This window comes from Rhinichthys klamathensis, unplaced genomic scaffold (genome assembly GCF_029890125.1).
Source record: "Rhinichthys klamathensis goyatoka isolate OS25496 unplaced genomic scaffold, OSU_Roscu_1.1 h1tg000050l_1, whole genome shotgun sequence".
Classification (NCBI taxonomy): Eukaryota; Metazoa; Chordata; class Actinopteri; order Cypriniformes; family Leuciscidae; genus Rhinichthys; species Rhinichthys klamathensis.
The window spans coordinates 5981452-6006755 of record NW_026606596.1 but is presented as its reverse complement, the minus strand read 5'-3'; the positions used below and the strand labels follow the sequence as shown (position 1 = coordinate 6006755).

Genomic DNA, 25304 nt, shown 5'->3' with positions numbered 1-25304 from the left:
GAAAATAAAATTTTACATATTGCAGGTTTTTTTTCTCTTAAAAAATTATATATATATATGTATATGTGTATATATATGTGTGTGTGTGTATGTATGTATATTTATATATATATATGTGTGTGTGTGTGTGCAGGGCCGCATTAAGAGCTCACTGGGCCCCGGGGCTATGAGTTACTGCAGGGCCCCCCCACCACCACTTTAGGTCACCAACTACATGAGCTAAATGTTCCATCATTATACAAGTCATTTTATTCATCTATGATATACTTCACAGTTAAGTTATATTACTTTTAATAAGATTTTTTATCATATCAAAATTTTATGCCACTAAAATTTCATAATTCTTGTGACCAATTTCAATATCACAAAAAATAATAGTAGCTTAAGAAAAGAATCTAAAGCTTACTGATGACAAGAGTCACAAATAACAATAGAACAAAGGCACATAAGAAATCGACCTACTTGAAAAACTTAAAGCACTGAATAATATTATATTGTATAAAGTAATCAAATAAACAATACATAGTCTTCACTATAAATTCAACATTCATTCTTATTAATTTTACAAAAGTGATTCAGTCAAGGGCAGTAAATTACTTTCTTTCTGATGTTTGATTAACATTATTGACACAAATGGCGACAGCAGCTTTATTAGCAGCTACTGTCACTTTAAGACCTCAGGGTCGGAACTCAAGTGCGCTGTGCAAAACCGTCTCAAGTTCACCATGGTCTCAAAACCAAAATGAATTCTCTCCCGCTGCTTACTGTGCCTGAGCAGTTTAAAATAATTTGTACCCAAACCACAATGCTTAAAAATGCGTTTAAATTATAAACTTACATCATGATGGCGCAGGAAAATGTACATATTTTAGGCCATTTAGGCGAAAATAGAGTTTGATCAAACACAAAAAGCAATATCATACATCCATCAAGTTAATAATCAAACTTACCGAAAATTTGTGGGGTCGATGATGACGCATGTGTTTTAAGAATAGACTAGAATGAAGTGAAGAGTGGATGCGATTGATTGGTTGATGCGTATATTCTAATAAGGCGCAGGCAGCCATCTGATAGGCCTACGTGCAGCAGCAGGTAGATCGTTCACAAGTTAAATAAGAATAAATGTATATCAAATTAAAACGTGACGTTTCAATTCACCATGCCCTGCTGCCCACGGGGGTTTGATTGACAGGCGAACTGGCCAATCATAACGCCGAATACGCAATTTTGTCCGACAACAAAGCTGTCAGTAGATTAACGTCGTTGGACTTGAACTTGAAAACGGTAGGCTGTTGTTTATTAGTTAAATGACAATATTTGAAAGTTGAGACTTTGTTTCATATCAACAGTAAGCTGCTCTGAACTCTCTCTCGTAGTCACTCGGTGTAACGTTAGTCTTTGCCCCGCAATGTATTTTTCACTGCTTGAGTGAGAACATGATGTGCGTGACTCATGAGAGCCGCCTGGCTTGTCACACAGTAACTAAAAAAGGCGGGTCTTTGCGAACGGTCATAATATTAATGATAATGATTCCATGATAATGCATGGTATATACGGCAAAGCGCCACTAAATAACAGGGCTAATTTGTGGGGGGCGTTGTGTGGTAAGGCTTTGGCAATCAGATGGCTAGTATCTACTCCACAGCCAATCACGGGCCCCCTCCTTGCTCGGGCCCCGGGGCTTTAGCCCCGCCTAGCCCTATTGTTAATGCGGCCGTGGGTGTGTGTGTGTTTATATATATATATATTTCACAGCAACCTTTTTAAAATTTAAAAGGATTTTGTATGTATAGATTTATCTAACTTTTTAAAATGTAAACAGATTTTGGTGGTCTTTCTGGTTACACTTAATATACATAAATATAAATCTTAAAATAAGAAATGACTTCTTTTTTTTTACTTTATATGTAATATATATATATATATATATATATATATATATATATATATATACATACATACATACATAGGCCTACATCTTAAAATGAGAGATTCATCTAACTTTTTTAATGTTAAAATATTTTGGTGAGCTTAAAAGCCACTTTTTCAGAAAGACTGTAGAGGTTTACATGCACAATACTGACTCTGCTAATATTAATTCATCATATTATTGTAGTGCATTTGCTTTCATCCTCTTGCTTCCGTCCTTCCTTGGGATTTAGGCAACGTCAGTGGTCTTGAGACAGTTTAGTTCAGAAAACGCTATGCTCAAAATCTGTGTCACTTACTTTACCTTGCTCCCTTGACTGAGATAGAACTAAACTAATTGAAGTTATCCGTGTGATCCCAATTAACCTCATACAAATAATCTTTAAACTCAAGAAAGGATTGACCTCTGGTTACGTGGTGTATCAGCTCCCTATCAAGGGCTCGTGGGAGTTTCTTATATCAAAGGAGTGAGACACAGTAGAGTAATACGCTAATTGGATCATTTGGTCCGTAGCTTCATGGGTATAGAAGCACCTGGGGAACTTGGTCTTGTTTTTGATTAAAACTAGTGTGTCCGCTGACATATATAGCGTGTTCTCTCCTCTCAGTCTTTTATGTGCTGCTGTCAGCTCGATGTGTTTTGTCTGATCGGGCTCAATTAGACGTCTAGGTCTCTGTAATGAGCTGATAGCACTGGGCTCTCTAGTAGTCTAGTTCTGGATCCGTAATGACTTGCATCTTCCTTCCCAAGACCGACCATTCAGCAATCTAAATCGCCACAGACAAAAAAAACCCCTCCTCATTAAAAAGAGCCGAAGCCTGTTTCTGTCTAGAATCTGTGATCCCCGTTTTGCAGGAACAGGAGCATTTCAGCTTCAAATTAGTTCCAGGTTTCACTGAATGCCTCTTTTCAGTTTAAGCACTCCAACACCTGGATTTTACTCTACACAACACATATGTTTAATTGCAGGCTGTCTGAAAAAATGTTTTATTTGTAGGCCTCGGTGGTCAGACATCCATGTTGCGGAAGGTTGAAAGTTTTGCAAGAGATGTAATCGGTGTTGCTTCTGAACACTGGTAACACCGACTATCGTAGCAAGCCTACTTGAAACTTGAGATTTATTCAACAAAAAAAGACAGCGGAGAGGGAACATTGTCTGTGGAATGATGCAAGTGTTAATAGAGTGCATTAGTGCCTGCCCATGTTTTCAGTGGCGTTTTTCCATTCATTTTTCCCATAGGGATTTTTAAAAAGTCTTTGTTAAAGCGTTATAAGCCATGAACCAAGCCAACTAGATACAAGGTGAAAAAGTATTTATAAATCAGACAAAAAAAAAAAACCCGTGGTACAAAACTGTAGTGGCACGATCAAAATCCTTGCATAGAGCAACTCTCTCTGCAACTCTGATTGGTGACATTTTCTGTAGAGGATCATGGGTAATGTAGTTTCTCACCAGGAATTCAGCTTTTAAACCGTTATTTTAAGAGTAAGTTGAAATAATGCAAACGTATGGATTCAACAAAAATGTATACCGTCAATTAACAACCTCGGTCCTCATCTTAGGTCTGTCTTTAAAGGTTTATAAGTTATACTGTCAATTTCCCTGTGGAGAAAATGAACGTGAGTTTTTGTTCTTCCAGAACCTGACTGTTGCACTCTATTGTTAATTGTTAGCACTTTGAAACCACTGCTACCCAATGACCAATCAAGCATTGAGTGCTGTTGTTGCGCCCGTATTCTGATACCACCTTGAGATGTTCTGGCTAAGCATTTCTTTTTCTGGCCGATGAAAGGTGAATTCAGTCTTGAGTGTAAAAAGAAACATTTTCCATGCTCGTCTGTTGTTTCGTCCAGAAAAAAATTGTTTGGAAGGTAAAATAACTAAAGCTTGTCTTTAAAAGAACTATAATCTTTGTGAGAATTGAACTCCAGCATGATTGAAGTGCTGAGTGGGAGTTGAGGTTCTCGCCAAGGCCGTGTCTTGATGAGTCCTCCCACAGCTAAAGCACGGAGCGTGGGGAATCAAGGATCGCAGCGGCACTTTTCTACTCCGCACTCATCAGCCGAGCCTTGCTTGGAACAATACCACGGAGGCGGAGGAAAGCTGAGGTTAAGTGCCTTTAAAAGCTTTGATTAGTTGCTAGACGTTTCCACGCAAGTCTTTTCTCACTTTCCCCTGCTGAGAACGGCAGACAGTGCAGCAGTTGTGGTGCTGTGTATTTAAACATGGACCAGCAGTCAGTTGAAAGCTTGTAAGGTTGGCATGAAAGAGCAATTCAAGTTTGGTTGCTTTTTTTGTTGCTGGTTGTGGGGAGACATCAAAACTAGGGACGCACGATCATTTTCACGGTTTATTTATTTTTTGTTATAAGGAAATGGGAATTTACATAAACCCCGCCCCCGGGAATGCGGTTTATAGATTATCATGACAGAATATGCTAATCAATGACTAGAACATAGTTAACTCCACATTAGGACATATAAATTCATCAACTAACCATTCAGAAATGTACTGTTGCATTCTACATGTTGTCACTTCTTCTTGAGTCTCTCCATCATTGTCTGACTCCGGTTTGAACATAAGGCAAAACTTTTTTAAAATTCCAGTGTGTGTCTGTGTGAGGTAATCGGAGCTGCTAACACACAAACACACAGGAGCTCTTGAAGCTCCGCCCTCTGTGACTGGAGCAGCAGCTCATTTGCATTTAAAGGTACAGACACAAAAACGGTGCGTTTTTGCTCACCCTCAAAAAGTGACAATTTTAACATGCTATATAAAAATATATTGCTGGTAGGGGTCTGCGATATTGACAAATGATATCTCGATATTTTTTGGGATTTTGCCGATAACGATAATCAGACGATATTTTGCATTATTCAAAAATGTGTTTGTAAATGTCTTATATTTTACTAACTCCGTTTTACAATGTCAATATGATATTGATATATTACTAATTGAAACATATAGTTGGAAAGGGTATTTATTATTTAAAACTGAAGCATTCAAGTAGAAAAAAAAAACAAATCACTGCTCTGCTGTAAGGTGAACTGTGCAGAATACAAGCAAATATGACATTATAATAAAAGTATCTAAATGCAAACTTCTGTCAAAAACAGCACTAGAAAACCTTTGTAAACAAATTATTCCCATCCCTTCTGTAAAATGTTCGATAGTCAAAAATACAAAAAACTAGCCCATAGTATTCTCAATTAAATTACTATAATTTGTCAAATATTGCACTCAGGAAAAAAATATGTATATGTAAACAAATGATTCTACTGTAAACAAAGTCTAACGTCATGGTTATAGACTTTGCAATAATTTCCCAAAATGTAATTTGTGTGGAAATATTACAAAGCAGTTTGTGTACAAGTCCAGAACAGAGATCAGCCACACAAAAAAACGCCATCAATCAGAACTTTTTGTTTTTGTTTTGAGCGCACGATCGGCAACCGGTCGGTTGACTTTTTGATGGCTGGTTGACTGGAGCATCTCCTATCAACATTCAACAACATGAAATCAAATCACCATCTAATGCATGTCGTCTGGAAATGAGTTATGCAGCTGATGCTATAAAGTTTTGGACCCCTGTCAGGCTGCTGGTAAATTTGATGTTTTGACCTTTTGGCTTATTTACAGATAGAAACTAGAGCTGTCAGGGTCAACGTCACCCTGCTTGTGTAATTATTCTGTCCTCATGCATGATTAACGGACCTCGGGCCCGTCTCACACAACGGCGTCTCTCTAGGTTCGCTTGTACCTCCCAAGATAGCTCTCGTCATCCTTGCCCAGAACAAGTCCATGAGATTTCTTACCTAAAATGTTCTCTAATATTCAGTCAAAAGACGGTTAGTGCGATAAAACCACAGATAAGGCTGACACAGGAAGTAACGACTTTTCTAGCTTCCTTATTAATGTACATGCGGTCTAGTCTAAATGATTCTTAAAGGGATAGGCTAGTCCATCCATAAATAAAAAATTCTATCATCCTTTAATCACCAACTTATTTGGTTCTGCATAAAAAATGAAGATATTTTCAGTAATGTTTCAAATCTCTTTGTCTAAACAATAAGCCAGTGAGGTCCAAAACAACCACGTTAGACCCCACTGACTTCCATTAGTGAAAAGATTGAAAATATTTTTCAAAATGTTATGTTCTACAGAAAAAAGTTATTCATACATCTTTGGAACGATGAGGGTGAGTAAATGATCACCGGATTTTCATTTTTTGGTTGAACTATTCCTTTAAGATTACAGAATCCAAATACATTTGGTTTCAAATGCATCTTTGAATGCAATGCATCTTTACACTTTTTATGGTTGGACAGCTATGAAATGACCAAGTTCAAAAGCACCGTTTTTGTTCTTGAAAACTGACCTCCTTTTAAGTGGGCCTTCATTGGGTTAGGTTTTGAGATCATATACTCAGTATGTTGGTACTTTGATAGTAAAATCCCCCTCCCGCCCTGAGGGCTTAATTTTCACATGCAAATGCACAACACTGAGAGGTTACACATTTTCGCCGCCGCTGCTGCAGAAGAGTGAACTCAACTCTCAATCCAGATAATAGGCCAGTTACGGCTTTAGTTAATATAGGCAAATGAGCAGGTGTCCTTCCTTTATTCTGTCAAGCATGAAAGATTCACCTTGTTTCTCTTCCTCATACTGGCATGCAACAAGACCAACACCCCGACTATTTTTGCCTGAGCAGACTCCGAAGTCATCGAAAAATCGTTGATTTTGTAAACCCAAATTGATCCTAATTCTGCTATTGGAGTCCCTGGAAGGTTCCTCCTGTCATCTGAGCTCGAAGCTTTATTGTGGTCTATCATGCCTGTGGTCCCAGCGCTGAAAGCTGTGGCCGTCGGCCAGACCCACATTCTTTTGAAGAGCGAGTCGTGCCAACCTGGCCTGTGACCCTAGCGGAGAGGATTCCGTATCGATGCCAACAGCTGGCCTTCTACCCCACCCTAACTTCAGGACGTAACTTCCCCACTCCTCTTAAACTGGTTTGAATGTTGTGGAATTTCTGCAACTGAAAATAGCTCAAGGCTCGGGGGGTTGCAGAGCAATTCCAGCAGGCATTTGTTTGCATGCCGCTCGCCCATGCGCACGGTGTCTGAATGTAAAATCCCAGCCCCCAGGTTGTCAAGGGTTTGTTTAAGCTGTCTTCTCCACAACGGCAAGGGCTTCATGTCTTCTTAACAAGGCCTGTGCGCGTTGGTTGGGGGAAGGGACGGGACCAGCTGTGGCCATATGTGTTCTGATAACCCACATAGCTTTGTGGGAGAGTCCCAAATTCAGACCAATAAATGTAACCGTTTTACCGTGCATATGTTTCACTTTTAGTTTCTGAAAGGCAGCTTGGCATTGCACTTTTCAGACAACCTCATTGCAAACTGTATGTTTTGAGTTATCGTAATGAATTGAGTAATAGATTGTCGTCTTGCAACCAAGTTTCACACATCAGTTTAATTTCCCTGTATTCAGGGAAAGAATTGAAGCAATGCTTATTAGTGTTGCATCACGTGCTAGTATTGTTTTTGCGTTCGTTTTTTTTTTTTTTCTTAAACCAGTTAAATGCAAATCATGCCATGCAACAATGTCATTGGTCAATTTATTCACAGTCACCGATCAAGAAAATTAATAGAGTATCAGAAAAATCACAAATTGATCCGATCGTGACAAACCATAATGCTAACTTTCATAATGTGTTACCAACACTATATTGAGATTAAGGTTATTGCTGCTTAATAGGGGTGCACCAAAATTTAGACCACAGAGAATTATCGGACGAAAATGGTAGCTTCAGTTTTTTGCCAAAAGAGAAAAAATTTAGAAAATATATGCTGCCCCACCCCTCAGTGTTCAGCACTCAGGTTCACTCTCGCTCAGCATTTTTTGTAACTTTGTGAGCGGCTCTGCTTCCAAAGATGCACAACTTTAGAAGATGGAGTGGCCTCTATTTAATAAGCCACCTATGAGCAACTCAGAACAGTTTAGCAACTGTATAGCAATGGCATGGCTTCTACCCAGAACACCCTTGCATCGTGACATTTAGGGGAAAAAAATAATTTTAGGGTTTGGTGTTTTCAAAATCCATAATGCTTAGTATTAAACATTAGCATGTAACCCATACCGCACCCTTTATGCTGTGACAATGAACGATACCTCAAATCGTGTGGGTTATTGTACGGTTTTTGGCTGGTGGACAATAAAACAGAAGAAAATAAATCATGTTGACTTTTTCAGAACACCTTAGCAGCTACTCAGAACAGCAACCATAGCAATGCCATGGCAACCACCCAGAACACCCTAGCAACATTGTGGCGAGTTTTGCACAGGCAAGCAATAGTGATGTGCAAAACTGCATATTTTTCCAACACTTAAGGTGCGTTCACACCGGACGCGAATAGCGCGTCAGGCGCGAGTGATTTCAATGTTAAGTCAATGCAAAGACGCGGTACGCGCGTAAAAAATCCTGCGGCGCGAATGAGGCGTAGAGCGCGGCGCGGTAGACGCGAATACGCCTCATTCGCGCGTCAAGTTCGCGCGAATGGCGCGAATTGAGCGTCTGGCGCGTTAAGCGCGTTACGCGCGAATGATTTAGTTAGTGCTATTTGTGCATTCACGCGTTTGACGCGAATTCGCGTCTGCCGCCCGAGTTGAAAAATCTGAACTTCTGCGTCAATTCGCGCCGCGTTAACCAATCAGGAGCCTAGCTGCTTGCTGCTGTCACGTGGTGAAGTATCTGGATGCTTCAATAAATTATTTTGTAATATATGACTGTGGTTCTAATGCACAACAAAGCAAATATTTTATCACATAAAACTTGATTTCAATATATGAGACATATTCATTTTGCATTGAATGCTATTTATTCCATATCTAGATTATATGAAATATTATTATAATGTAAAGACAACCAACATATAAGTTCGTGTCTGGACAGTGATGTGTGAGAGAGAGAGAAAAATCACAGGACAGATTAATCACTTTTGGAGGCTGGCTTCATTTATTATCAAAACAAAAATAAATGACAGATTAGGTGGATGCGGGCGAGGGTGAACCTCGCGCCGGGCTGTAGAGCGCGGGCTCGACAGGCATAGCTAGACCACTCGAGGCCGAGGGCTTATACGGCCTACGCTGTCCTCATCAGCGTCCTCACCATTAGGTCCACCAAACCTAGCTCCTGGAGCAAATTGTGAAACTCCTGAAACCCTCCGGAGGTTCTGGTGGACCCGAGTACAGCGACGATGTCCCCTACGGAGCTGCTTCTGCTCTCCAGAGCATATACGAGCGGTGACTCTCTCGAATAATGCTAATGCTAATGCTCGATAAACATCTAAAAAGATGGCCGCCAACGGGTTTCGAAACTTTCGCCTCCGGATTTCGCCTCTGACGCGCGTAAATTTCGCTTCAAACTTTTGTTTTTACGCGCGTCAATTTCGCCATTGACACGCGAATTAACACAAAGTGGTCAAGCGTCAAACTAGACGCGGTAGACGCGAATTTGACGCGCTATTCGCGTCCGGTGTGAACGCACAGTAAGTCTTAAAATCTTGAATAATTAGGCTGGTTCAGGTTCTGAACATTTAAAAATCTAGTTTGAACAATATAGATAGAAGCTTTGAGTTACTTTTGATGGAAGCCTGAAAGTGGATCAGAAAATCTTGGGCTGAGATATTTATATTTGGAGTAACACCTTTCTGTTTATGGTTCAGCACTTTTATCACACACCATCTGGCTTTGAATTTGTGAAGGAGCTGCACTTCCTTAACTTGGAGACACCCCCGGTCTCGGATCCTATGAGAGACTCTGAGACTTCACCCACACTGTTATTGACTCTGCATGGTCGTGACTGTAAACATGCTGCTTTAAATTTAGACATTTGTTGCGACGTTCTAACGGGTAGCTCCAAATCAATATGGGGTCTGGGTCTGTGCTCCGGCACAAAGCTGTAATCCATTTTGTACAGTCAAAAACACACATAATGTCGTCTTGTAGTTGCTTAGTATTTTTCTAATGTATAATACTCGCCAGTAGGGTCTCCCTGTGACTAACAAGAGTAAAGAATTGAGTCTTCCTTTCTCCTCTTTCCCGCAGCGGTGCCGTACCCTCCCACGACGCGGCTCACCATGAAAGAGCTGTACGAGGACGGCAAGCCCAAGGTGGAGCTTTTAAAGAGCCACCTGGTGAAAGAGGGCCGTCTGGAGGAGGACTTGGCCCTGCGCATCATCAACGACGGCGCCAACATCCTCCGCCAGGAGAAGTGCATGCTGGAAGTGGAGGCCCCCATCACAGGTAGGCTATTGCTCACTCAGCTGTGTGCTGCTTGTTCTGATGACTCACTGTGCGGTGGTGACACTACAAACCTGTCGTGATTCACAAGCAGAATCTACATCCAGGATGTGGTTCTCGCAGGTTCTTCCATACACCTAGTGCCGTACGATCACAGACAAACACGATGCCCACTGTTGACGGTGCTCGCCCAAATGCCTGCTTCCTTAGATGCCAAATTAGATCAAGGTCAGTTTGTTGGTTCCTAGTGCTATGGTTCTTATCATGAAGAACATTATGAAAGTACCCTCAAGGTTCTACGGTTACTTGATAGGGCATCTCTGATGTCATCCTTAATCTTTAAGGTTTAGTCTTGACCTCAACATAATCCTCAAGCCAGCGAGAAGAGTGTGATTATTTTCATATGGAGCTAGTCTTCCACAGCAACCTAATGTGGCTGCTCTATAAAGGTCAGAGAAACAGTTGCATCCTAGACTCTCTCGCACACACCCCCACACTTTAATTCCCCGGCGGAGGCCACAGGAAACCCCCAACACTCGCCATACACTCGAGCAAACACACAAACAGGTGTGTGGATATAAATGGGCATGTCTATCCACATCTAACCCCCTTTAACCCCCCCTTTGCACACTCATGTTTTTCATAACGCGCACTGTGTGCGTAATAATTGGCCTACAAGAGAAAAGCAAAAAAAAAATCTGCTTGCTGTTTTCTACAACTTTTTACCTTGTGGAGGTTTAAGAGGAAATGATGTTGGTTTGGCCCACATCCTGTTTAGGGTGACCACTAATAATATTTTTCACTCTCCTGTTTTGGGTTGGCCTATTATTTGTACACTTCCGTTTAGTGGTTTTAAGATCAGTTATTCAAATCTTAGCATTTCTGCTACCAATTTTTTTCCTCCACCTTAAGATGAACTTGCATGGACACAATGTGATATTTCTTCATTTCACAAGGTTTTCCAATGTTTTTGGTTTGGCAACATACTTCCGATGATGTCATTCTGTTTTTGTTTCATTTTCAAGTGTTTGTCTTTCTATGCTTTGTCTCCATCTTCAGTGTGTGGAGATGTCCATGGGCAGTTCTTCGACCTGATGAAGCTTTTTGAGGTGGGGGGTTCCCCGCAAAACACACGCTATCTATTTTTGGGAGACTATGTGGATCGAGGCTATTTCAGTATTGAGGTGAGTGTTACTCTGTAATGGTCGCACTTTATGTAAAATAGGGTTAAGTGGTCAACAACTTCTATTTTATGCCTAAATAAGCATATTTAATGGAATGCTACAGTTCAATACATATTAAGCTCTATCAGCAGCATCAGTGGCATGCTGTCGAATACCATAGAAAATCATTTAAACTTGCTTCTCTGTTTGCAAAAAAGTCTATTTGCCAAGGCATTATACATGAAGAAAAGTTAAAATACACACATATTATTGAAATTACAGTCACTAGAATTTACATTTATACCTGCTAACATGAGACTGGTGTGATCTTTCACTTCCCCCATAGCATGTAAATATGGTAATTTTCACATTGGAACAAATATAACACAAGGGTTATTTGGGGAAAACTGCATGTGCAGAAGTTACATTCGTAGACGTTCTTCTCCCGCTACTAACAAAAAAAATGAAGAAAAAAAATCAACATAACACATTAACAAACGTTTAGCTTCAGATTAATGCTTTTTAAATTGTCCAGAATGTCTTGTCTTCCATTATAAGTACTGCACAAAGTTTTGGTTATTTTATTTTTTTAACTGGTGGACAAAACCTTATTTTCTCTGGTAATCAACAGCATGCCATAGTGATACACTGACATTTTGACAACCAAATATATTTTGTCTAAATGCCAAAACAAATCGAATTTGAATTTATGATGTTCAACTCGTGTGATGCATTTGACCATGTCAACATTTATTTTGTGCACACATCATGGAAAAGCTACTACAGGTAAACATGTCAGCAGTGTGATCAAAAAGGATGCTAAAGTAGCCTTATATAACATTTGTTTGGCTGAAACATTGAGAGGCGGAACATAAAAAGTATTCGAAAAACTTTACTGAAAACATAACACCCTGAACAGTTCAGTTACCCAAATTGAACTACCCTGACTTTATTTTGGGATTTAGATTTTGTCTAAATTAAAAATTTACTTTTGTTAATTTATTTTGGTGCATGCCACAAATGTTGTCAATAGCCAAATCTACTTTAAATCCAGAATATTGTTTTAATTAAAAGAGGCTAGTTTGTGTTTTAGGGTGTATTCACACCTGCCTTGTTTGGTTCGATTGAATCGAACTCTAGTTCGTTTTCCCCCTTGGTGCGGACCTTTTGGGCAGGTGTGAATACAGCAATCGAACTCGGGTGCGGACCAAACAACCGAACCGAGACCCAGCTGAAGAGGTGGTCTCGGTACGGTTCCAAACGAACTCTGGTACGGTTCGTTTACGGTGTGAACATGAACCGACCCAATTGCAAGAAAGCACTGCGCCTTTGAGTTAACAGGCTTCCGTAGTCGGAGATTTTGGCATAATGGTTTGTGTTATTGTTGTTCAAGTGCGAAAGAGAATTCCATTCCGGTGCGCTGTCTGGCCACACGATACTGTTGCGCGTCTTTCTGCGCGTCGTGTGTGTGCGTCATTGGAATGGAATGAATGAATGAGTGTGTGCATCAGGACATTCACATACTCTTTAGTCTAATCGCGCATAGTTGCAAAAAAAGCTTTTGCAGTTCATATAATGTAACGATATACAAGGATGATGCTGCGTTAAACTGGACAAACTTAATCGCAAGCGTTAACATTGACAGCACTTGTTAGCAGTATATACAATAAGAATCTCATTATTTGAATGTGTGAACATAGCCCCTCTCTATGAATGAAAACTTTATACCTTATCCGTCTTCTGCGCAGTTTCTTCATATTGCGTTTGTACAGAATAACACAAAATTAGTAAAATAACAAATATTGCAGTACGAAATATCTCCATGCTGAGCCTTTTTTGCACTTCCTGATTTCCCTACTTGAGAATCCTTGTCCAATGAATGGACGACCTTAGCACACGTGTGGTTTTGTTTACAAATTTTGGTTCACTTGCAAAAAGAGCAGTGTGAAAGCGAACCGTACCAAAAAAATAATAATAATAATAATTTGGTCCGGACCAAAGCAAGTGAACTATCGGACTTTCCTGGTGTGAATACACCCTTAAACCACTTTGTAATCCACTATAAAAAGTATTTTGTAATTAAGGCTTTGTGAACACATCTTGCACATTGTAAACATTTAAGATGTTCACATTTAATGTAACTTGGCCTTCAGAAGATGCCATGTGGCCGTGCTTTTCAAACAGCCTCTGTTGTACCAGGATGCATTGTGATGATGCAATCAGCATGTCGCCTCGGCCTGTAGCACTGTGTCATCATTGTAAAGCAACCACAATGATGAAGCAGATGGCATTAAAGGATTATTGATCCTGTCATCCTGTAGGCCAGAGAAAGCGTTTCTCAACATCGAGGTTACGCGTAAATTGGTTTGAGAAAAATTCTGGTCCAGTTTATCAGCTGCAGTCTTTTATATCGTTAGCCTTGATGTCTGCTGTCATTCTGAATGGGCCGTCGAATGCGAGTCCTCAAAAAGCTTCCACCTCTGCATCTCGCTTTGGTTGCAAAGTTCAGGGACGGGAGAAATGTCATGGTTAAAAGAGGCGGCATAAGAGAGCAGACACACCGCTGCTCAATACCATCAAACACAGTTGAGGGTTCAGGGCCGCGGGCCACCTGAGACGCATAGAAAGAGAGCATGTGTGTTTCACAATAAAGGCCACGCTAAGTTCCTACTCCCTCCCTGGACATCACAGACCACAAAGGACTGAACTTCAGTCATCCGCCACACCACCTGTTAATGCCCTCTGACTGAGACACTGCAGTCATCAAACGTTTTGTAGGTTAGGCCACCAGACTTCGCCCCACCCCGACATCCAGATCTGTGTGGAGTACGCTTTATTTTCAGTATTTCTTTCACTATAGGACTGGCCTTTTTAAAGATAACTGTAACCTAAACGCAGCGTATCTTTCCTGAGAGGATAGAGAAAACATCCTGTCCACTGTTATACAGCGGTGTTCTGTGATTAATCTAACCAGGTGTGAACCCAAAAGCCTTGCAGGTGTTTAATGGGATAGCATGCCTATGACAAGACAGGCCAATGTTTTTCAAGAAAACAATATTCAGTGCTTGCTAGTTGAGAGATGATATCAGAAGAGAATGTGAAAAGATTGAAATCATAGTCTTGCTTAACGTAGCAAAATGTTCTTTGTCTGCGGTTCAGTGTGTTTGGAGTGAGATTCGGTTTTGGAAATTCTTGTCTGCTAGCGGTAGTCTAAAGTTGTGGATACTAGCATACTACTTACTGTATTCTTACTGTATAAATGGTACGCTACTGTTGAAAAGTGTTTTTGAAAGTTTGTTCATCAAGACCCTTCTATTTTAAAACATATTTTACAATCTTGAAAATAGATATAAAATCAAATTAATTCATGGGGAAAAAATGGCATTCAGTTTTGTGTAAAAATGTCTTAACTCATTTGATTGGAGTACTTAGAGTTAAGAACATTTTATTTTATTTGTTGATGGAACTATTTGAAATGGAAGGACAAGTAAACCCCATTGCATTATCCGATATAGTATTCTTTACAGAGTGTATTCCGTGCATAAAGGAAATTTGCATACTGTCAATATTAGTGGTCTGTTATGATAATAGAAGGATTTTCATTTTTGTGTGATCTATTCCTTTAATAAAATATCAGGAGTAATGGAGGTATAATCCTCTTAAACACTGAACCTGCATATTAGTTTGAGCTTAATCAAAATACTAATGATTAGAGATACTGATACCTGATTATTCAAAAAAATTTAAGGAAAAAAATATCCCCCAACTAATTCACTAAAGTTAAACTATACAGGGATCCCTCTCATTTGGTACATTACTATAATATTAGAGGTTAACAACAACAGAGCCCAAATTATTATATTCAACTACTGTTTATTTTAATAAGCTCCTCTCTAGTGTTTTTATAGCTAACTAACAAACTCTGAGCATTGGATAACTTTCCTTAGGTACATGCAACGTAAAGTGACATTGTTCACAAGCTGTTAAGTGACAAGCTGTTTTATTGATGTCGTTCAGCAGTTGAAAAACTGAGCGATTACACAAGTCATGATACATTTCGGTAAGTTGTACTGTATCTTTCAACAAAGCTTTTGATATTCATGCATGTTTTTTCATGCTGTAACATGCATTTAGAGAAAGAGATGGCTAACGCTGCCGCTTGAACTGAGTTGCAGCGATCTGTCACATCACATTTAAGACCGTCAAAATGCCATTTATTGTTTCATAGGGTATTCATAGGTTCAAATAAAGCCTGCTTTAACATTGCATTAACAGTGTGTGCACTGCAGAGTGACATGGTTTCCCGCCCCCTTTTGATTGACGGGATATAATCTGCTCAGATCATCAGCTGTTTTTATCATATATATGAAAGTATTGCTAGTGTATGTGGTTCATTTTGGTGATGTGTGTGTTCTGTTTGCATCTGCAGTGTGTGCTCTATCTGTGGACCCTGAAGATCAACCACCCAACCACCCTCTTCCTCCTCAGGGGCAACCACGAGTGTCGGCATCTCACGGAGTACTTCACCTTTAAACAAGAATGTAAGCTCAGCTCTTTAGAAACACTGTGTGTGTGTGTACGTTATAAAGAGAGCGAAATGAGATTTTACCCCATTCTATCATTCAACTCTGTCATGGCAATTTTTTCCATGGCATCCCGAGAGAGCTCATGTCGTCTTGAGAGTATTGGATGACGGGCCACAGGCACAGAGCTCAATCACAATCCCTCGGCACTCGTCAGGGCTCTTCCCTCCCCACTTAGATTTACATCAGCCATCATTTCAGTCATGACAAACTCTGACAGCTAACTGAAACCCTTCCACCAGCAGCTGATGATCATAAGCAGACCCACACAGAATCTGTGCAAAATTGTAACACCTGTCATTTATGCAATTTTATAAAGTCCTTGCTCTGTATGCGTTCATTAAATACTTTGGCTAATATAAATATGCTTCCAGCTGCCACCGTGCAGTTTTCTCAGCCCTCTTTTTTTTTAATCCTATATCAATATCCTAAGTTAACAAATAGAATACCCTTAAAGGAACACTCCGACTTTTTGGGACTTTAGCCTATTCACCTTATCCCCCAGAGTTAGATAAGTCCATACATACCTTTTTCATCTCCGTGCGTGCTATAAGTCTGTTTGACGCACCCACCGCTAGCCTAGCTTAGCACAAAGACTGGATGTAAATGGTTGCAGCTAGCATACTAATCCAAATAAGTGACAAAATAACGCAAACATTTTCCTATTTACATGTTGTGATTTGTATAGTCACAGAGTGTACAAAAAACAGTCACATGAGACACAGACATATTTTAACCGTATAAATACTGGGAACTATATTCTCTGAAGGCGAAGCACTGCTACTTGGGCGGAGTGATAACCGCAGCACCTGAGACGCGCCGTGGTGAGGAGCAGAGAGCGCGTCTCAGGTGCTGCGGTGATCACTCCGCCCAAGTAGCAGTGCTTCGCCTTCAGAGAATATAGTTCCCAGTATTTATACGGTTAAAATATGTCTGTGTCTCATGTGACTGTTTTTTGTACACTCTGTGACTATACAAATCACAACATGTAAATAGGAAAATGTTTGCGTTATTTTGTCACTTATTTGGATTAGTATGCTAGCTGCAACCATTTACATCCAGTCTTTGTGCTAAGCTAGGCTAGCGGTGGGTGCGTCAAACAGACTTATAGCACGCACGGAGATGAAAAAGGTATGTATGGACTTATCTAACTCTGGGGGATAAGGTGAATAGGCTAAAGTCCCAAAAAGTCGGAGTGTTCCTTTAAATAATGTATAGTTGTGATTTCCACTGCTTGTTCTGTACAAATACTTTCCATACATGAGAAGCACTTTCAATCACAGACGCTCAAGCATTGGCCATGGTAACGAACAGTAATAACTTGACATGTTCTGATTTATAGTCTGTTAACTGACTTTTGAGGCATTTTGTTAATAGTATTGAGTTTGTAGTTACTGGTCCTGCACTGCTTATTGATTCAATTGATTTGTAATAAATTGGCTATATTGGCATAAGGATTATAATGCGAGGTAAGCACATCACATATATATGACCTATTTATCTACAGCATTCAGTATGGGATTTGTTTGAATGATTGATTAATACATAAATTAATTAGACTGTTTCAGATGGATCACTTACAGAGACTACTATTCAGTTACAAAATGTCCGTTTATAAGTTATGGAAATTAAGTCATGCTGCACATCCCTAATTTGTATCCCTGGCTGTTTCTCCATCGAGCTAATCAAAGAGCCTTTGATTATGATGTGCTACTTCACCAATTGCCGGTGCGTTGCAATGTTGTTCTTTGCTCATCACGAGGCAGCCTGTTTCTCATCTGTCAGTGCTGCTGTTTACAATACTCTGCACGGTTGGCCCGTTCTAAAATGTCAGGATTTAGCGGCGGCATGCGGCCCTTGTTCCACGTGTAACCTGTGTCTGGCCTCAGCTTCCTTTTAATCAGCCTCCCGCCACGCTGGTTTCTTCAGTTCATCCCAATTAGCACGCGGTTTTGCTGTAACATCACCTAACAAGGCATGCAACATCCTCCTCCTCCTCCATCTATTCCTCCAGCCTTGGAAAGTTGGCAAGCCCATCTGCCCTCACCCACCCAGCATTACTGCGATATGTCAAACGGACAGCGTGACAGCCTTGGCTTGAAAAGTTCATTCACCCCGCTTGCGTCTGTTCAGATATACATGAGTGTTTTTATTGTGGTTCTCTTATTGCAGGCAAGATTAAGTACTCTGAGCTGGTGTATGATGCCTGCATGGAGGCCTTTGACTGCCTTCCCCTGGCCGCTCTGCTCAACCAGCAGTTCCTTTGCGTTCACGGAGGCCTGTCCCCCGAGGTCACCTGCCTCGACGACATCCGGAAAGTAAGTAAGATGTGAAGCATCACTTTGTGTCCTGTGTACCTATGGTATTCTGTGTCCTGGGTATGACAGTGCCAGATGATGGTGAATATGTTACAAAGGCAGCGCTTTGATCCGTGTAGTGATGATGCTTTTAAAGGGGGGAGTTGTGCCGCTAAATCACAGCACGCTGTCAACATGCTGAAACCCTCTCTGAGAAGTTGCATCTTTAAATGGATCCCATTTAAAGCACTGCCGCTAAGATTAGAAAGATAAAAAAAAAATTCAAAAACTCACTTGTCTACCTCATCATTTGAAATTGTTGTTGGACAACTAGCGACCACCCTGAGTCATCCCTATTTATTATTATCAACCTGGACCAGTGTTAATTTTGACAGCAAATTTAGATTTGGTCAGTTTTTTTGACAAAATGTTTTTAGTTTTAGTCGTTTACATTTAGTCAGACATTTTAAAAGATGCGAAAGAGAGCTCAATTCAGTACTCGTGCACTGGTGTTTGAGAGGCGGCTTTCTGTGTGAGCTCTTTTTTACGTCGTCACGCTTTTTCAGATTCATCCATATATGTCTGCTCTTCTCTTTCTCCCAGACATTTAAATTTTTTGTATGAGACATGCAGCAAGTGTATGCCAACTGATGTCAACCCGTCAGGTTGATAAGCACGTTACAATTCAAATGTGCGCATCTACCACGTTTGACATCAGTTCTGACTGGATCTCTTCCCAAAATCGTCCCTACCCAACATTTTCATCTTGTTTTTATCTGACGAAAATGTAAATAGATTTTCGTCATAGTTTCTGTCATTCAATACTGGATTTTATTTTATCTTGTTTTCGTCAGGGATAAAATGTCGTTGACAAATTATTCATCAACGCAATTGGCACTGGCTTGAACAAGATGATGATTTGCGATTTTGTTCTTTCAGTAATCCCTCACCGATCATGTAGATTTTAAGCGAATTCAAACAGATTGAGTTTGTATTGTTGCAGTGATGGATAAGATGGTCTGATTGTTTGCTTTGCTCTGCAGTTAGACCGGTTTAAAGAGCCGCCAGCTTTCGGGCCGATGTGCGACCTGCTGTGGTCTGACCCTGGTGAGGACTACGGCAGCGAAAAGAGCTCAGAGCACTTTTGTCACAACAGTGTGAGAGGATGTTCCTATTTCTACAGGTACTCCAGCTGACAGTCTACCCACATGCACATTTGTTCGATAGCTGCCTACTCAGTCCCTATTCACAGTCGCACCTCTCAATGTTAGTCATGGCGTTTTGACTGATGGACTGGAATCGCTAATTACACCTCTCTCCGTCTCTAACAGCTACCCTGCAGTATGTGACTTTTTGATGAATAATAACTTGTTGTCAGTTATAAGAGCACATGAAGCCCAAGATGCAGGGTGAGTTCACGGCCCAGCACACTCTTAAACCAGGCTATTTGCAGCAAGAACTTCAATTCAATTTTAACAGCTGTTTTTAAATGAACCCCTGACAATTTCGGTCCCATTTCACTGACCTCCTTAGGTATCGAATGTACAGAAAAAGTCAGACGACAGGCTTCCCCTCATTAATCACAATCTTCTCTGCACCAAACTACTTAGATGTGTATAACAATAAAGGTAAGAACTCTCAAAAAGCTTTTGAGCCTGTGCTATCATGCTGTGCAGTGTAATATTTAGCCGTAGCCGTATGCAATTTCTCAACAAGGCAAGCCAGTTTTAAAATGAAAATGTCTTTTTTTTTCTCTCTCTTTCAAGTTTAATTAAATATTAAGTCTCACAAAATCAGAACATATTTTCTTTTTCTTTTTTTTCTTTTTTTGTCCTTTCACCTCATAAGCTGCTGTGTTGAAATACGAGAACAACGTTATGAACATCCGGCAGTTCAATTGCTCCCCTCACCCGTACTGGCTGCCCAACTTCATGGATGTGTTCACGTGGTCACTGCCCTTCGTCGGGGAGAAAGGTAAAGAGCAAATGGGAACAGCTTAGTTTTTTTTTTTTTTTTTTTTTTTACATTGATTTTGACACCTATTAGAAGTGTATTTGCAGAATTATTGGATGTGGTTTTAAAAATTAGTTTTGCGATTTATCAGTTCTGATGGTTTATTTTATTGATCCTCAAGGAAACATTCAGACAAAACAGCTGCTAACTAAGAGATGGATTAAGCAAATTCATATCTGTACAAAATGACCATAGTCCTTATGTTGAACACTATGAAGTATGACATGTATGTAGTATTAGAGCCTAAGCATGTAATAAATAGTAGTAGACCAATTTGTGTTTCAGAAAGCATATGTTGGTGGTCCATGTAATGTCTTCTCTCTCAATGTATGTGCCTTCAGTAACAGAGATGCTGGTCAACGTGTTAAACATCTGCTCCGATGATGAGCTTATGTCAGAGGGAGACGACACATGTGAAGGTAAGAACATGTAAAGCTGTTTTTACTGCACTGTAGCTTTTTTATTTTTTTATTTTACTCCAAATAAATTCAGTTAGACTTAAAATTGATAACACTTCTTTTTAGAGGTGAGGGATCAGGGATCAATGATTGCTAAAGATTTTTTTAATTGTGGTTCAGATTTTTACTTGCCCCTCCAAAAAATGCTTAAACGGTTATTTAATATATTAGATACCAGTGAAATTTAACAATTCTTGATTCCAATTTCGATACCACAGCTAAAACTACTCCTAACTAATATAAAGTTTAAATATTTTGAAAAACAAAGATATAACAATTGTTGAAAAACAATTATTTTCAATGCTCATTCTGACCCATTCTAAAAATGATCTGTTTTTCCTTTAAGGAAACTGTTATGATTGCCAAACGTCATTGATATAAAAAAGAAAGTTCAAAAGAACAACATTTATTTGAAATATGAACTTTTGTAGTATTAATAATGTCTCTAGCACTTTTCTTAAGTAAGGATGCATTAAATTGATCAAAAGTGACAATTTCTTTCAAAATAAAAAACTCACCCCAGACTGAAACATTTTTGTATATCATAATATTTGGTACGATTTTTTACTTTCCACTCAGCAATAATAATGTAATCAACATTTGCTTGAATTTAAATGTAACAAAAAGTGTGCTCCATTAGCTTTCTCGCATAAATATCTCCCTTTCTTCACTTTCTTTTTTTCTCCTCAAATGGATTTCAGCTCTGTTAAATATATATCTGCATGCCCCTCATCTCATCAAATAATAGTTCTCTGATTAGTGTGCATTAGTCCTCCGTGAATAACCCATATAATTCTATTTAGGACACTATATTCTCGTGTGAAAGTTGCTTTAAATATGAACTCCGTGTTCTGCGTTGTGTGATTAAATGGGCATCCTGCTTTATTGTTTTATCTGTTTGATGCATATAACACTGCAGAGACAGGAAGTACATAGACGGTGCTTAGTTTACATCATGAATGCCTTCAAAGCATGTTCTTTTTGTTTCTTTTTTAAATTATCAAATTTATTACAAACCTTCTAGCTAAACATGCATCGCCCTTTACCGTTTTCAAAAACTACCCCGAACTGGGTCTCCATTCAGTCACGTCAGTGATTCAAAATGAATTGCTGCTCTTAACGTAAGAGCCATGAAAGTACAGTGATGCCTCTCTTGCTGTAATGAAACCAGATGAACCCGTTCTGAGCACACATCTGGGGAGCTGTCATGAAGGAATACAGTGTCCCATTTACTGTTCTTGATGCCCATTTGATTTGTCCTTCCTTTTTTTTTTTTGAATGGTGCATAATTTTAACTTGGCCTGACACACTTCCTCTGTGTGTCTGTGAGCCTTTAAGTTTTGAAATGGGGTTTATTTATTCCTTATGGGATTCAGGATGTCTGACTCTAGCCATCAGATTAGGACTAGTTTGCACTTTGCAGGTAATGATGTTGATTACCTCTTTACTTTTATACAAAAAAATTCTGGATAAAATTAGTTCATAAAATTTACAAGACAAGGTAGGTTTAAGTAGACGGATATATAGCAAAATTGTCCCCATGTACCATCAATGAAACTAGACTCTAACCTTCTTTCTCTCTATTTTTTGTTTTCCTCTGTCCCTCCCCGTTTGTGGCAGGTGGCACCCCGGCAGTCCGCAAGGAGGTGATCCGAAATAAGATTCGTGCCATTGGCAAGATGGCCAGAGTTTTCTCTGTTCTTAGGTGAATATACACACTTCACATACTAGGAATTTGACACGCGCACACACTCCTTTCTCCACAACAGAGATGTTGACCACTGTAAAAATATCCTGTTATACTTGCGGTAAAAAAACTTAAAGAAAAGAAAAAAGCCAGAAAAAGAAAAGAAAAAAGCCAGAAAAAGAAATACTGTGACAGTGTTTCCAGCTTTACAGGATGCCTGTATATTTTATTAAGTGATATAATGATAATATACCTACTTTAACTACTAAAGTCTGTCTTTTTACCTTAAAAAGTACTGATAACCACAACAATAATACAGGTGGCACAATAGAAAACCTCATGATGAATCGGTTCAGTTTAAGCAACCTGACCATAAAACATGGTCAGTACAATATATAGATGGTGTACAGGGTCACACACAGAAAGAGACAAAACACCATCAGGGTAAAACACAGTAAACCAGTCAAATAAAATAATGCAATATACATTAACTAAATAAAATGTATGTAATAAAATGTAAGCAGTGATATTAAACCATTTACAGTTTTTCACCGTATATGGTAAGCTAACTTTCATTTAACCAATGAACATGTTTTTTACTGTAGCATTTTTACAGTGTTTTCTGTTAAAAAAAAAATTGGGGTCTATTCTTTAAAAGCATTTGATGCAGGTTTGTAAAATATGAATAATGAATTTAAGGTTGGTCAATCCATTTATAAATGGGTTACACTTTATTTTAAGGTGATGTAGTTACATTGTACTTACTCAAATAAGTACTGAATAATATTAACTACATTTACTGTTATTACTATAGTAAGTACACGTGTCACCTTAAAAATAAAGTGTTTCCTAAAAATGTATTTATTTGGAAAAACTCATGACTGTGTCATGGTCAATAAGTTGTTTTTTTATTGATTGGACCACATGACAATTTCGAGTCAATTAATTAATACCATTAATACCTTGTTATACCATTTTCAATATTTTTTTTATTAAAGTCCACATGAAACCATGGTGAATACAATGAGTACATTTCTAAGAGCTTTGCACATTTCAAAACCCTTTTACTTTGTGGACCCTTTTATTTGTCATTGATGTAAATACAGAAAATCTGTATTTTCAGGGAGGAGAACGAGAGTGTGTTGCAGTTAAAGGGCTTGACCCCTACTGGGACGTTGCCTCTGGGTGTCCTGTCAGGAGGCAGACAGACCCTACAGAGCGGTAAGTCTTGCTCCTGGCCTTATTGAGTGGTGTTGTGGAGGGTGTAACCGGCTCTCCACCAACCCCCTGCTCCTGTTACGCTCTTTCTTTCTCAGTCTTTCTGGCTATAACTCTCTCTCTCTCTCGCCCTGTTGCTGTCACCGCCTTGCCCGGCAGCTCTGTCTCTCTCACTGTGAAACACACCCATTATCGAAAGTGATATCGTTTAGAGAGGGGGAAGATTTTAGAAGGGTTTGGTCATGAAGGGGATTTCAATCAACACGCTTCAGTTTTCCTGCCCTGACAGGGACCTAAAAAACTTCCAAGCACTGCTGAGATCATAGCGAGTGCCAAGGAGCTGCTGTGGGTGATGCTTTCACAGTGAGAGGAGCTCCTGTGAGCTTATGACTATGACGCAATATGACCCAATTTAAACAGCGCCTGTCGGTGTGCCACGCTTCCTCTCCTGGCCTTTAATGTAAAAACTCACCAGCCTGCTGCACCCTGCTGCCCTCCTACTCACAGCCACATTAACATGGTCAGGTTTGTTTTTGATTAAACTAGTTCCCTTTCCTAGAAACATCCTAGCAATGTGCTAAACACCACTCAGGACATCTTAATATCCACTTGGAAACACAGATATCACAGTGACTAGTTTCACGTGCTCAAAACACTTGTTTGTTAGGGTGAATAAATTGGCTTGCTTCCCATATGGGCACAATAGCTTAACATGTCTGAGCACTACACTCCTATGAACCTCTTAGGCCACCGTTCTGCCAAAACTGCTCAATTTAATTGGTTTTCTAAAGCATAGAGTTTAAGTTGTTACCAGAAAAATTCTATTTCAAATAAATGCTTTTCAAGTTGGGATCGTAGTTGGTCCGTGATCCGTACGCAGCAGAATGCATGTGATTTGCATTATTAATTGCTAAGTTTAACCATCACAGAGTGAAAGTTTATCATTTGCATGTGTTTAAGGCCTCAGTTTAGACATTCAAATGAGTTTAAAACATTAAAACAAGCACAAGAACACGCGAAAAAGAACTCAATTCGGGGCTTGTGCGTTGTTTTCTGTGCGCAGACAGCACGCGAAGACCGAATTCAGGTCTCTTTCTCGTCTTGTTGTGCTTAAACGGACATATACACGTCAAAATGCCCTTCTCGGCGAGTGTTCTTGTAAACGTAAACAATTGAGAGAAAACGGATGTGTATCATTATATTGAAAACAGCATCCGAATAAACCTGCTGCTGTTAATCAAACAAAAGACAGGGAAAATCACTTTTGTAGCTTTAATGTATAAATTAAATATAATTAATATTTGTTAAAGACCATGTAGTGTAATTTTACATTTGATTCAATTTCTGTACATGAATAGTTAGACTTAACTGAAAAATATAAAGCATTTGTATTTTTGTTCTGTTGTATTGATCTATGCATTTAATAAGGGATGCGCCGATACCGATAATTCTTTATATTTGAAAGCCGATAAATCTAAATTCAAATTTATACAAATTTTTGAGAGCCTGATTACAAAAACAAGTCTCACCATTAAAAGACATGTCGCAAGCACATAATTATAATGTTCTCATTATAATTTTATGTAGCCCATATGACAGACTTGCGCTGCACATTTTGCACTACATTGCAGTCATTTAAATCATATTTTAAAG

At 39.4% G+C, this 25304-nt stretch overlaps 1 protein-coding gene across 2 annotated transcripts in view; it reads left to right on the top strand.

The window, feature by feature from the left end:
- Window positions 1-25304, top strand: part of ppp3ccb (protein phosphatase 3, catalytic subunit, gamma isozyme, b) — a 29691-nt gene that overhangs the window by 791 nt on the left and 3596 nt on the right. For both annotated transcript variants that reach the window (XM_056247922.1, XM_056247921.1), the window contains exons 2-12: window positions 10038-10235; window positions 11292-11416; window positions 15825-15936; window positions 18151-18296; window positions 19319-19458; window positions 19607-19684; window positions 19809-19903; window positions 20124-20249; window positions 20630-20707; window positions 22367-22451; window positions 23557-23654. In XM_056247922.1, the coding sequence (XP_056103897.1) occupies window positions 10038-10235; window positions 11292-11416; window positions 15825-15936; window positions 18151-18296; window positions 19319-19458; window positions 19607-19684; window positions 19809-19903; window positions 20124-20249; window positions 20630-20707; window positions 22367-22451; window positions 23557-23654 (1281 nt within the window). The remainder of the gene's footprint in view (window positions 1-10037; window positions 10236-11291; window positions 11417-15824; window positions 15937-18150; window positions 18297-19318; window positions 19459-19606; window positions 19685-19808; window positions 19904-20123; window positions 20250-20629; window positions 20708-22366; window positions 22452-23556; window positions 23655-25304) is intronic.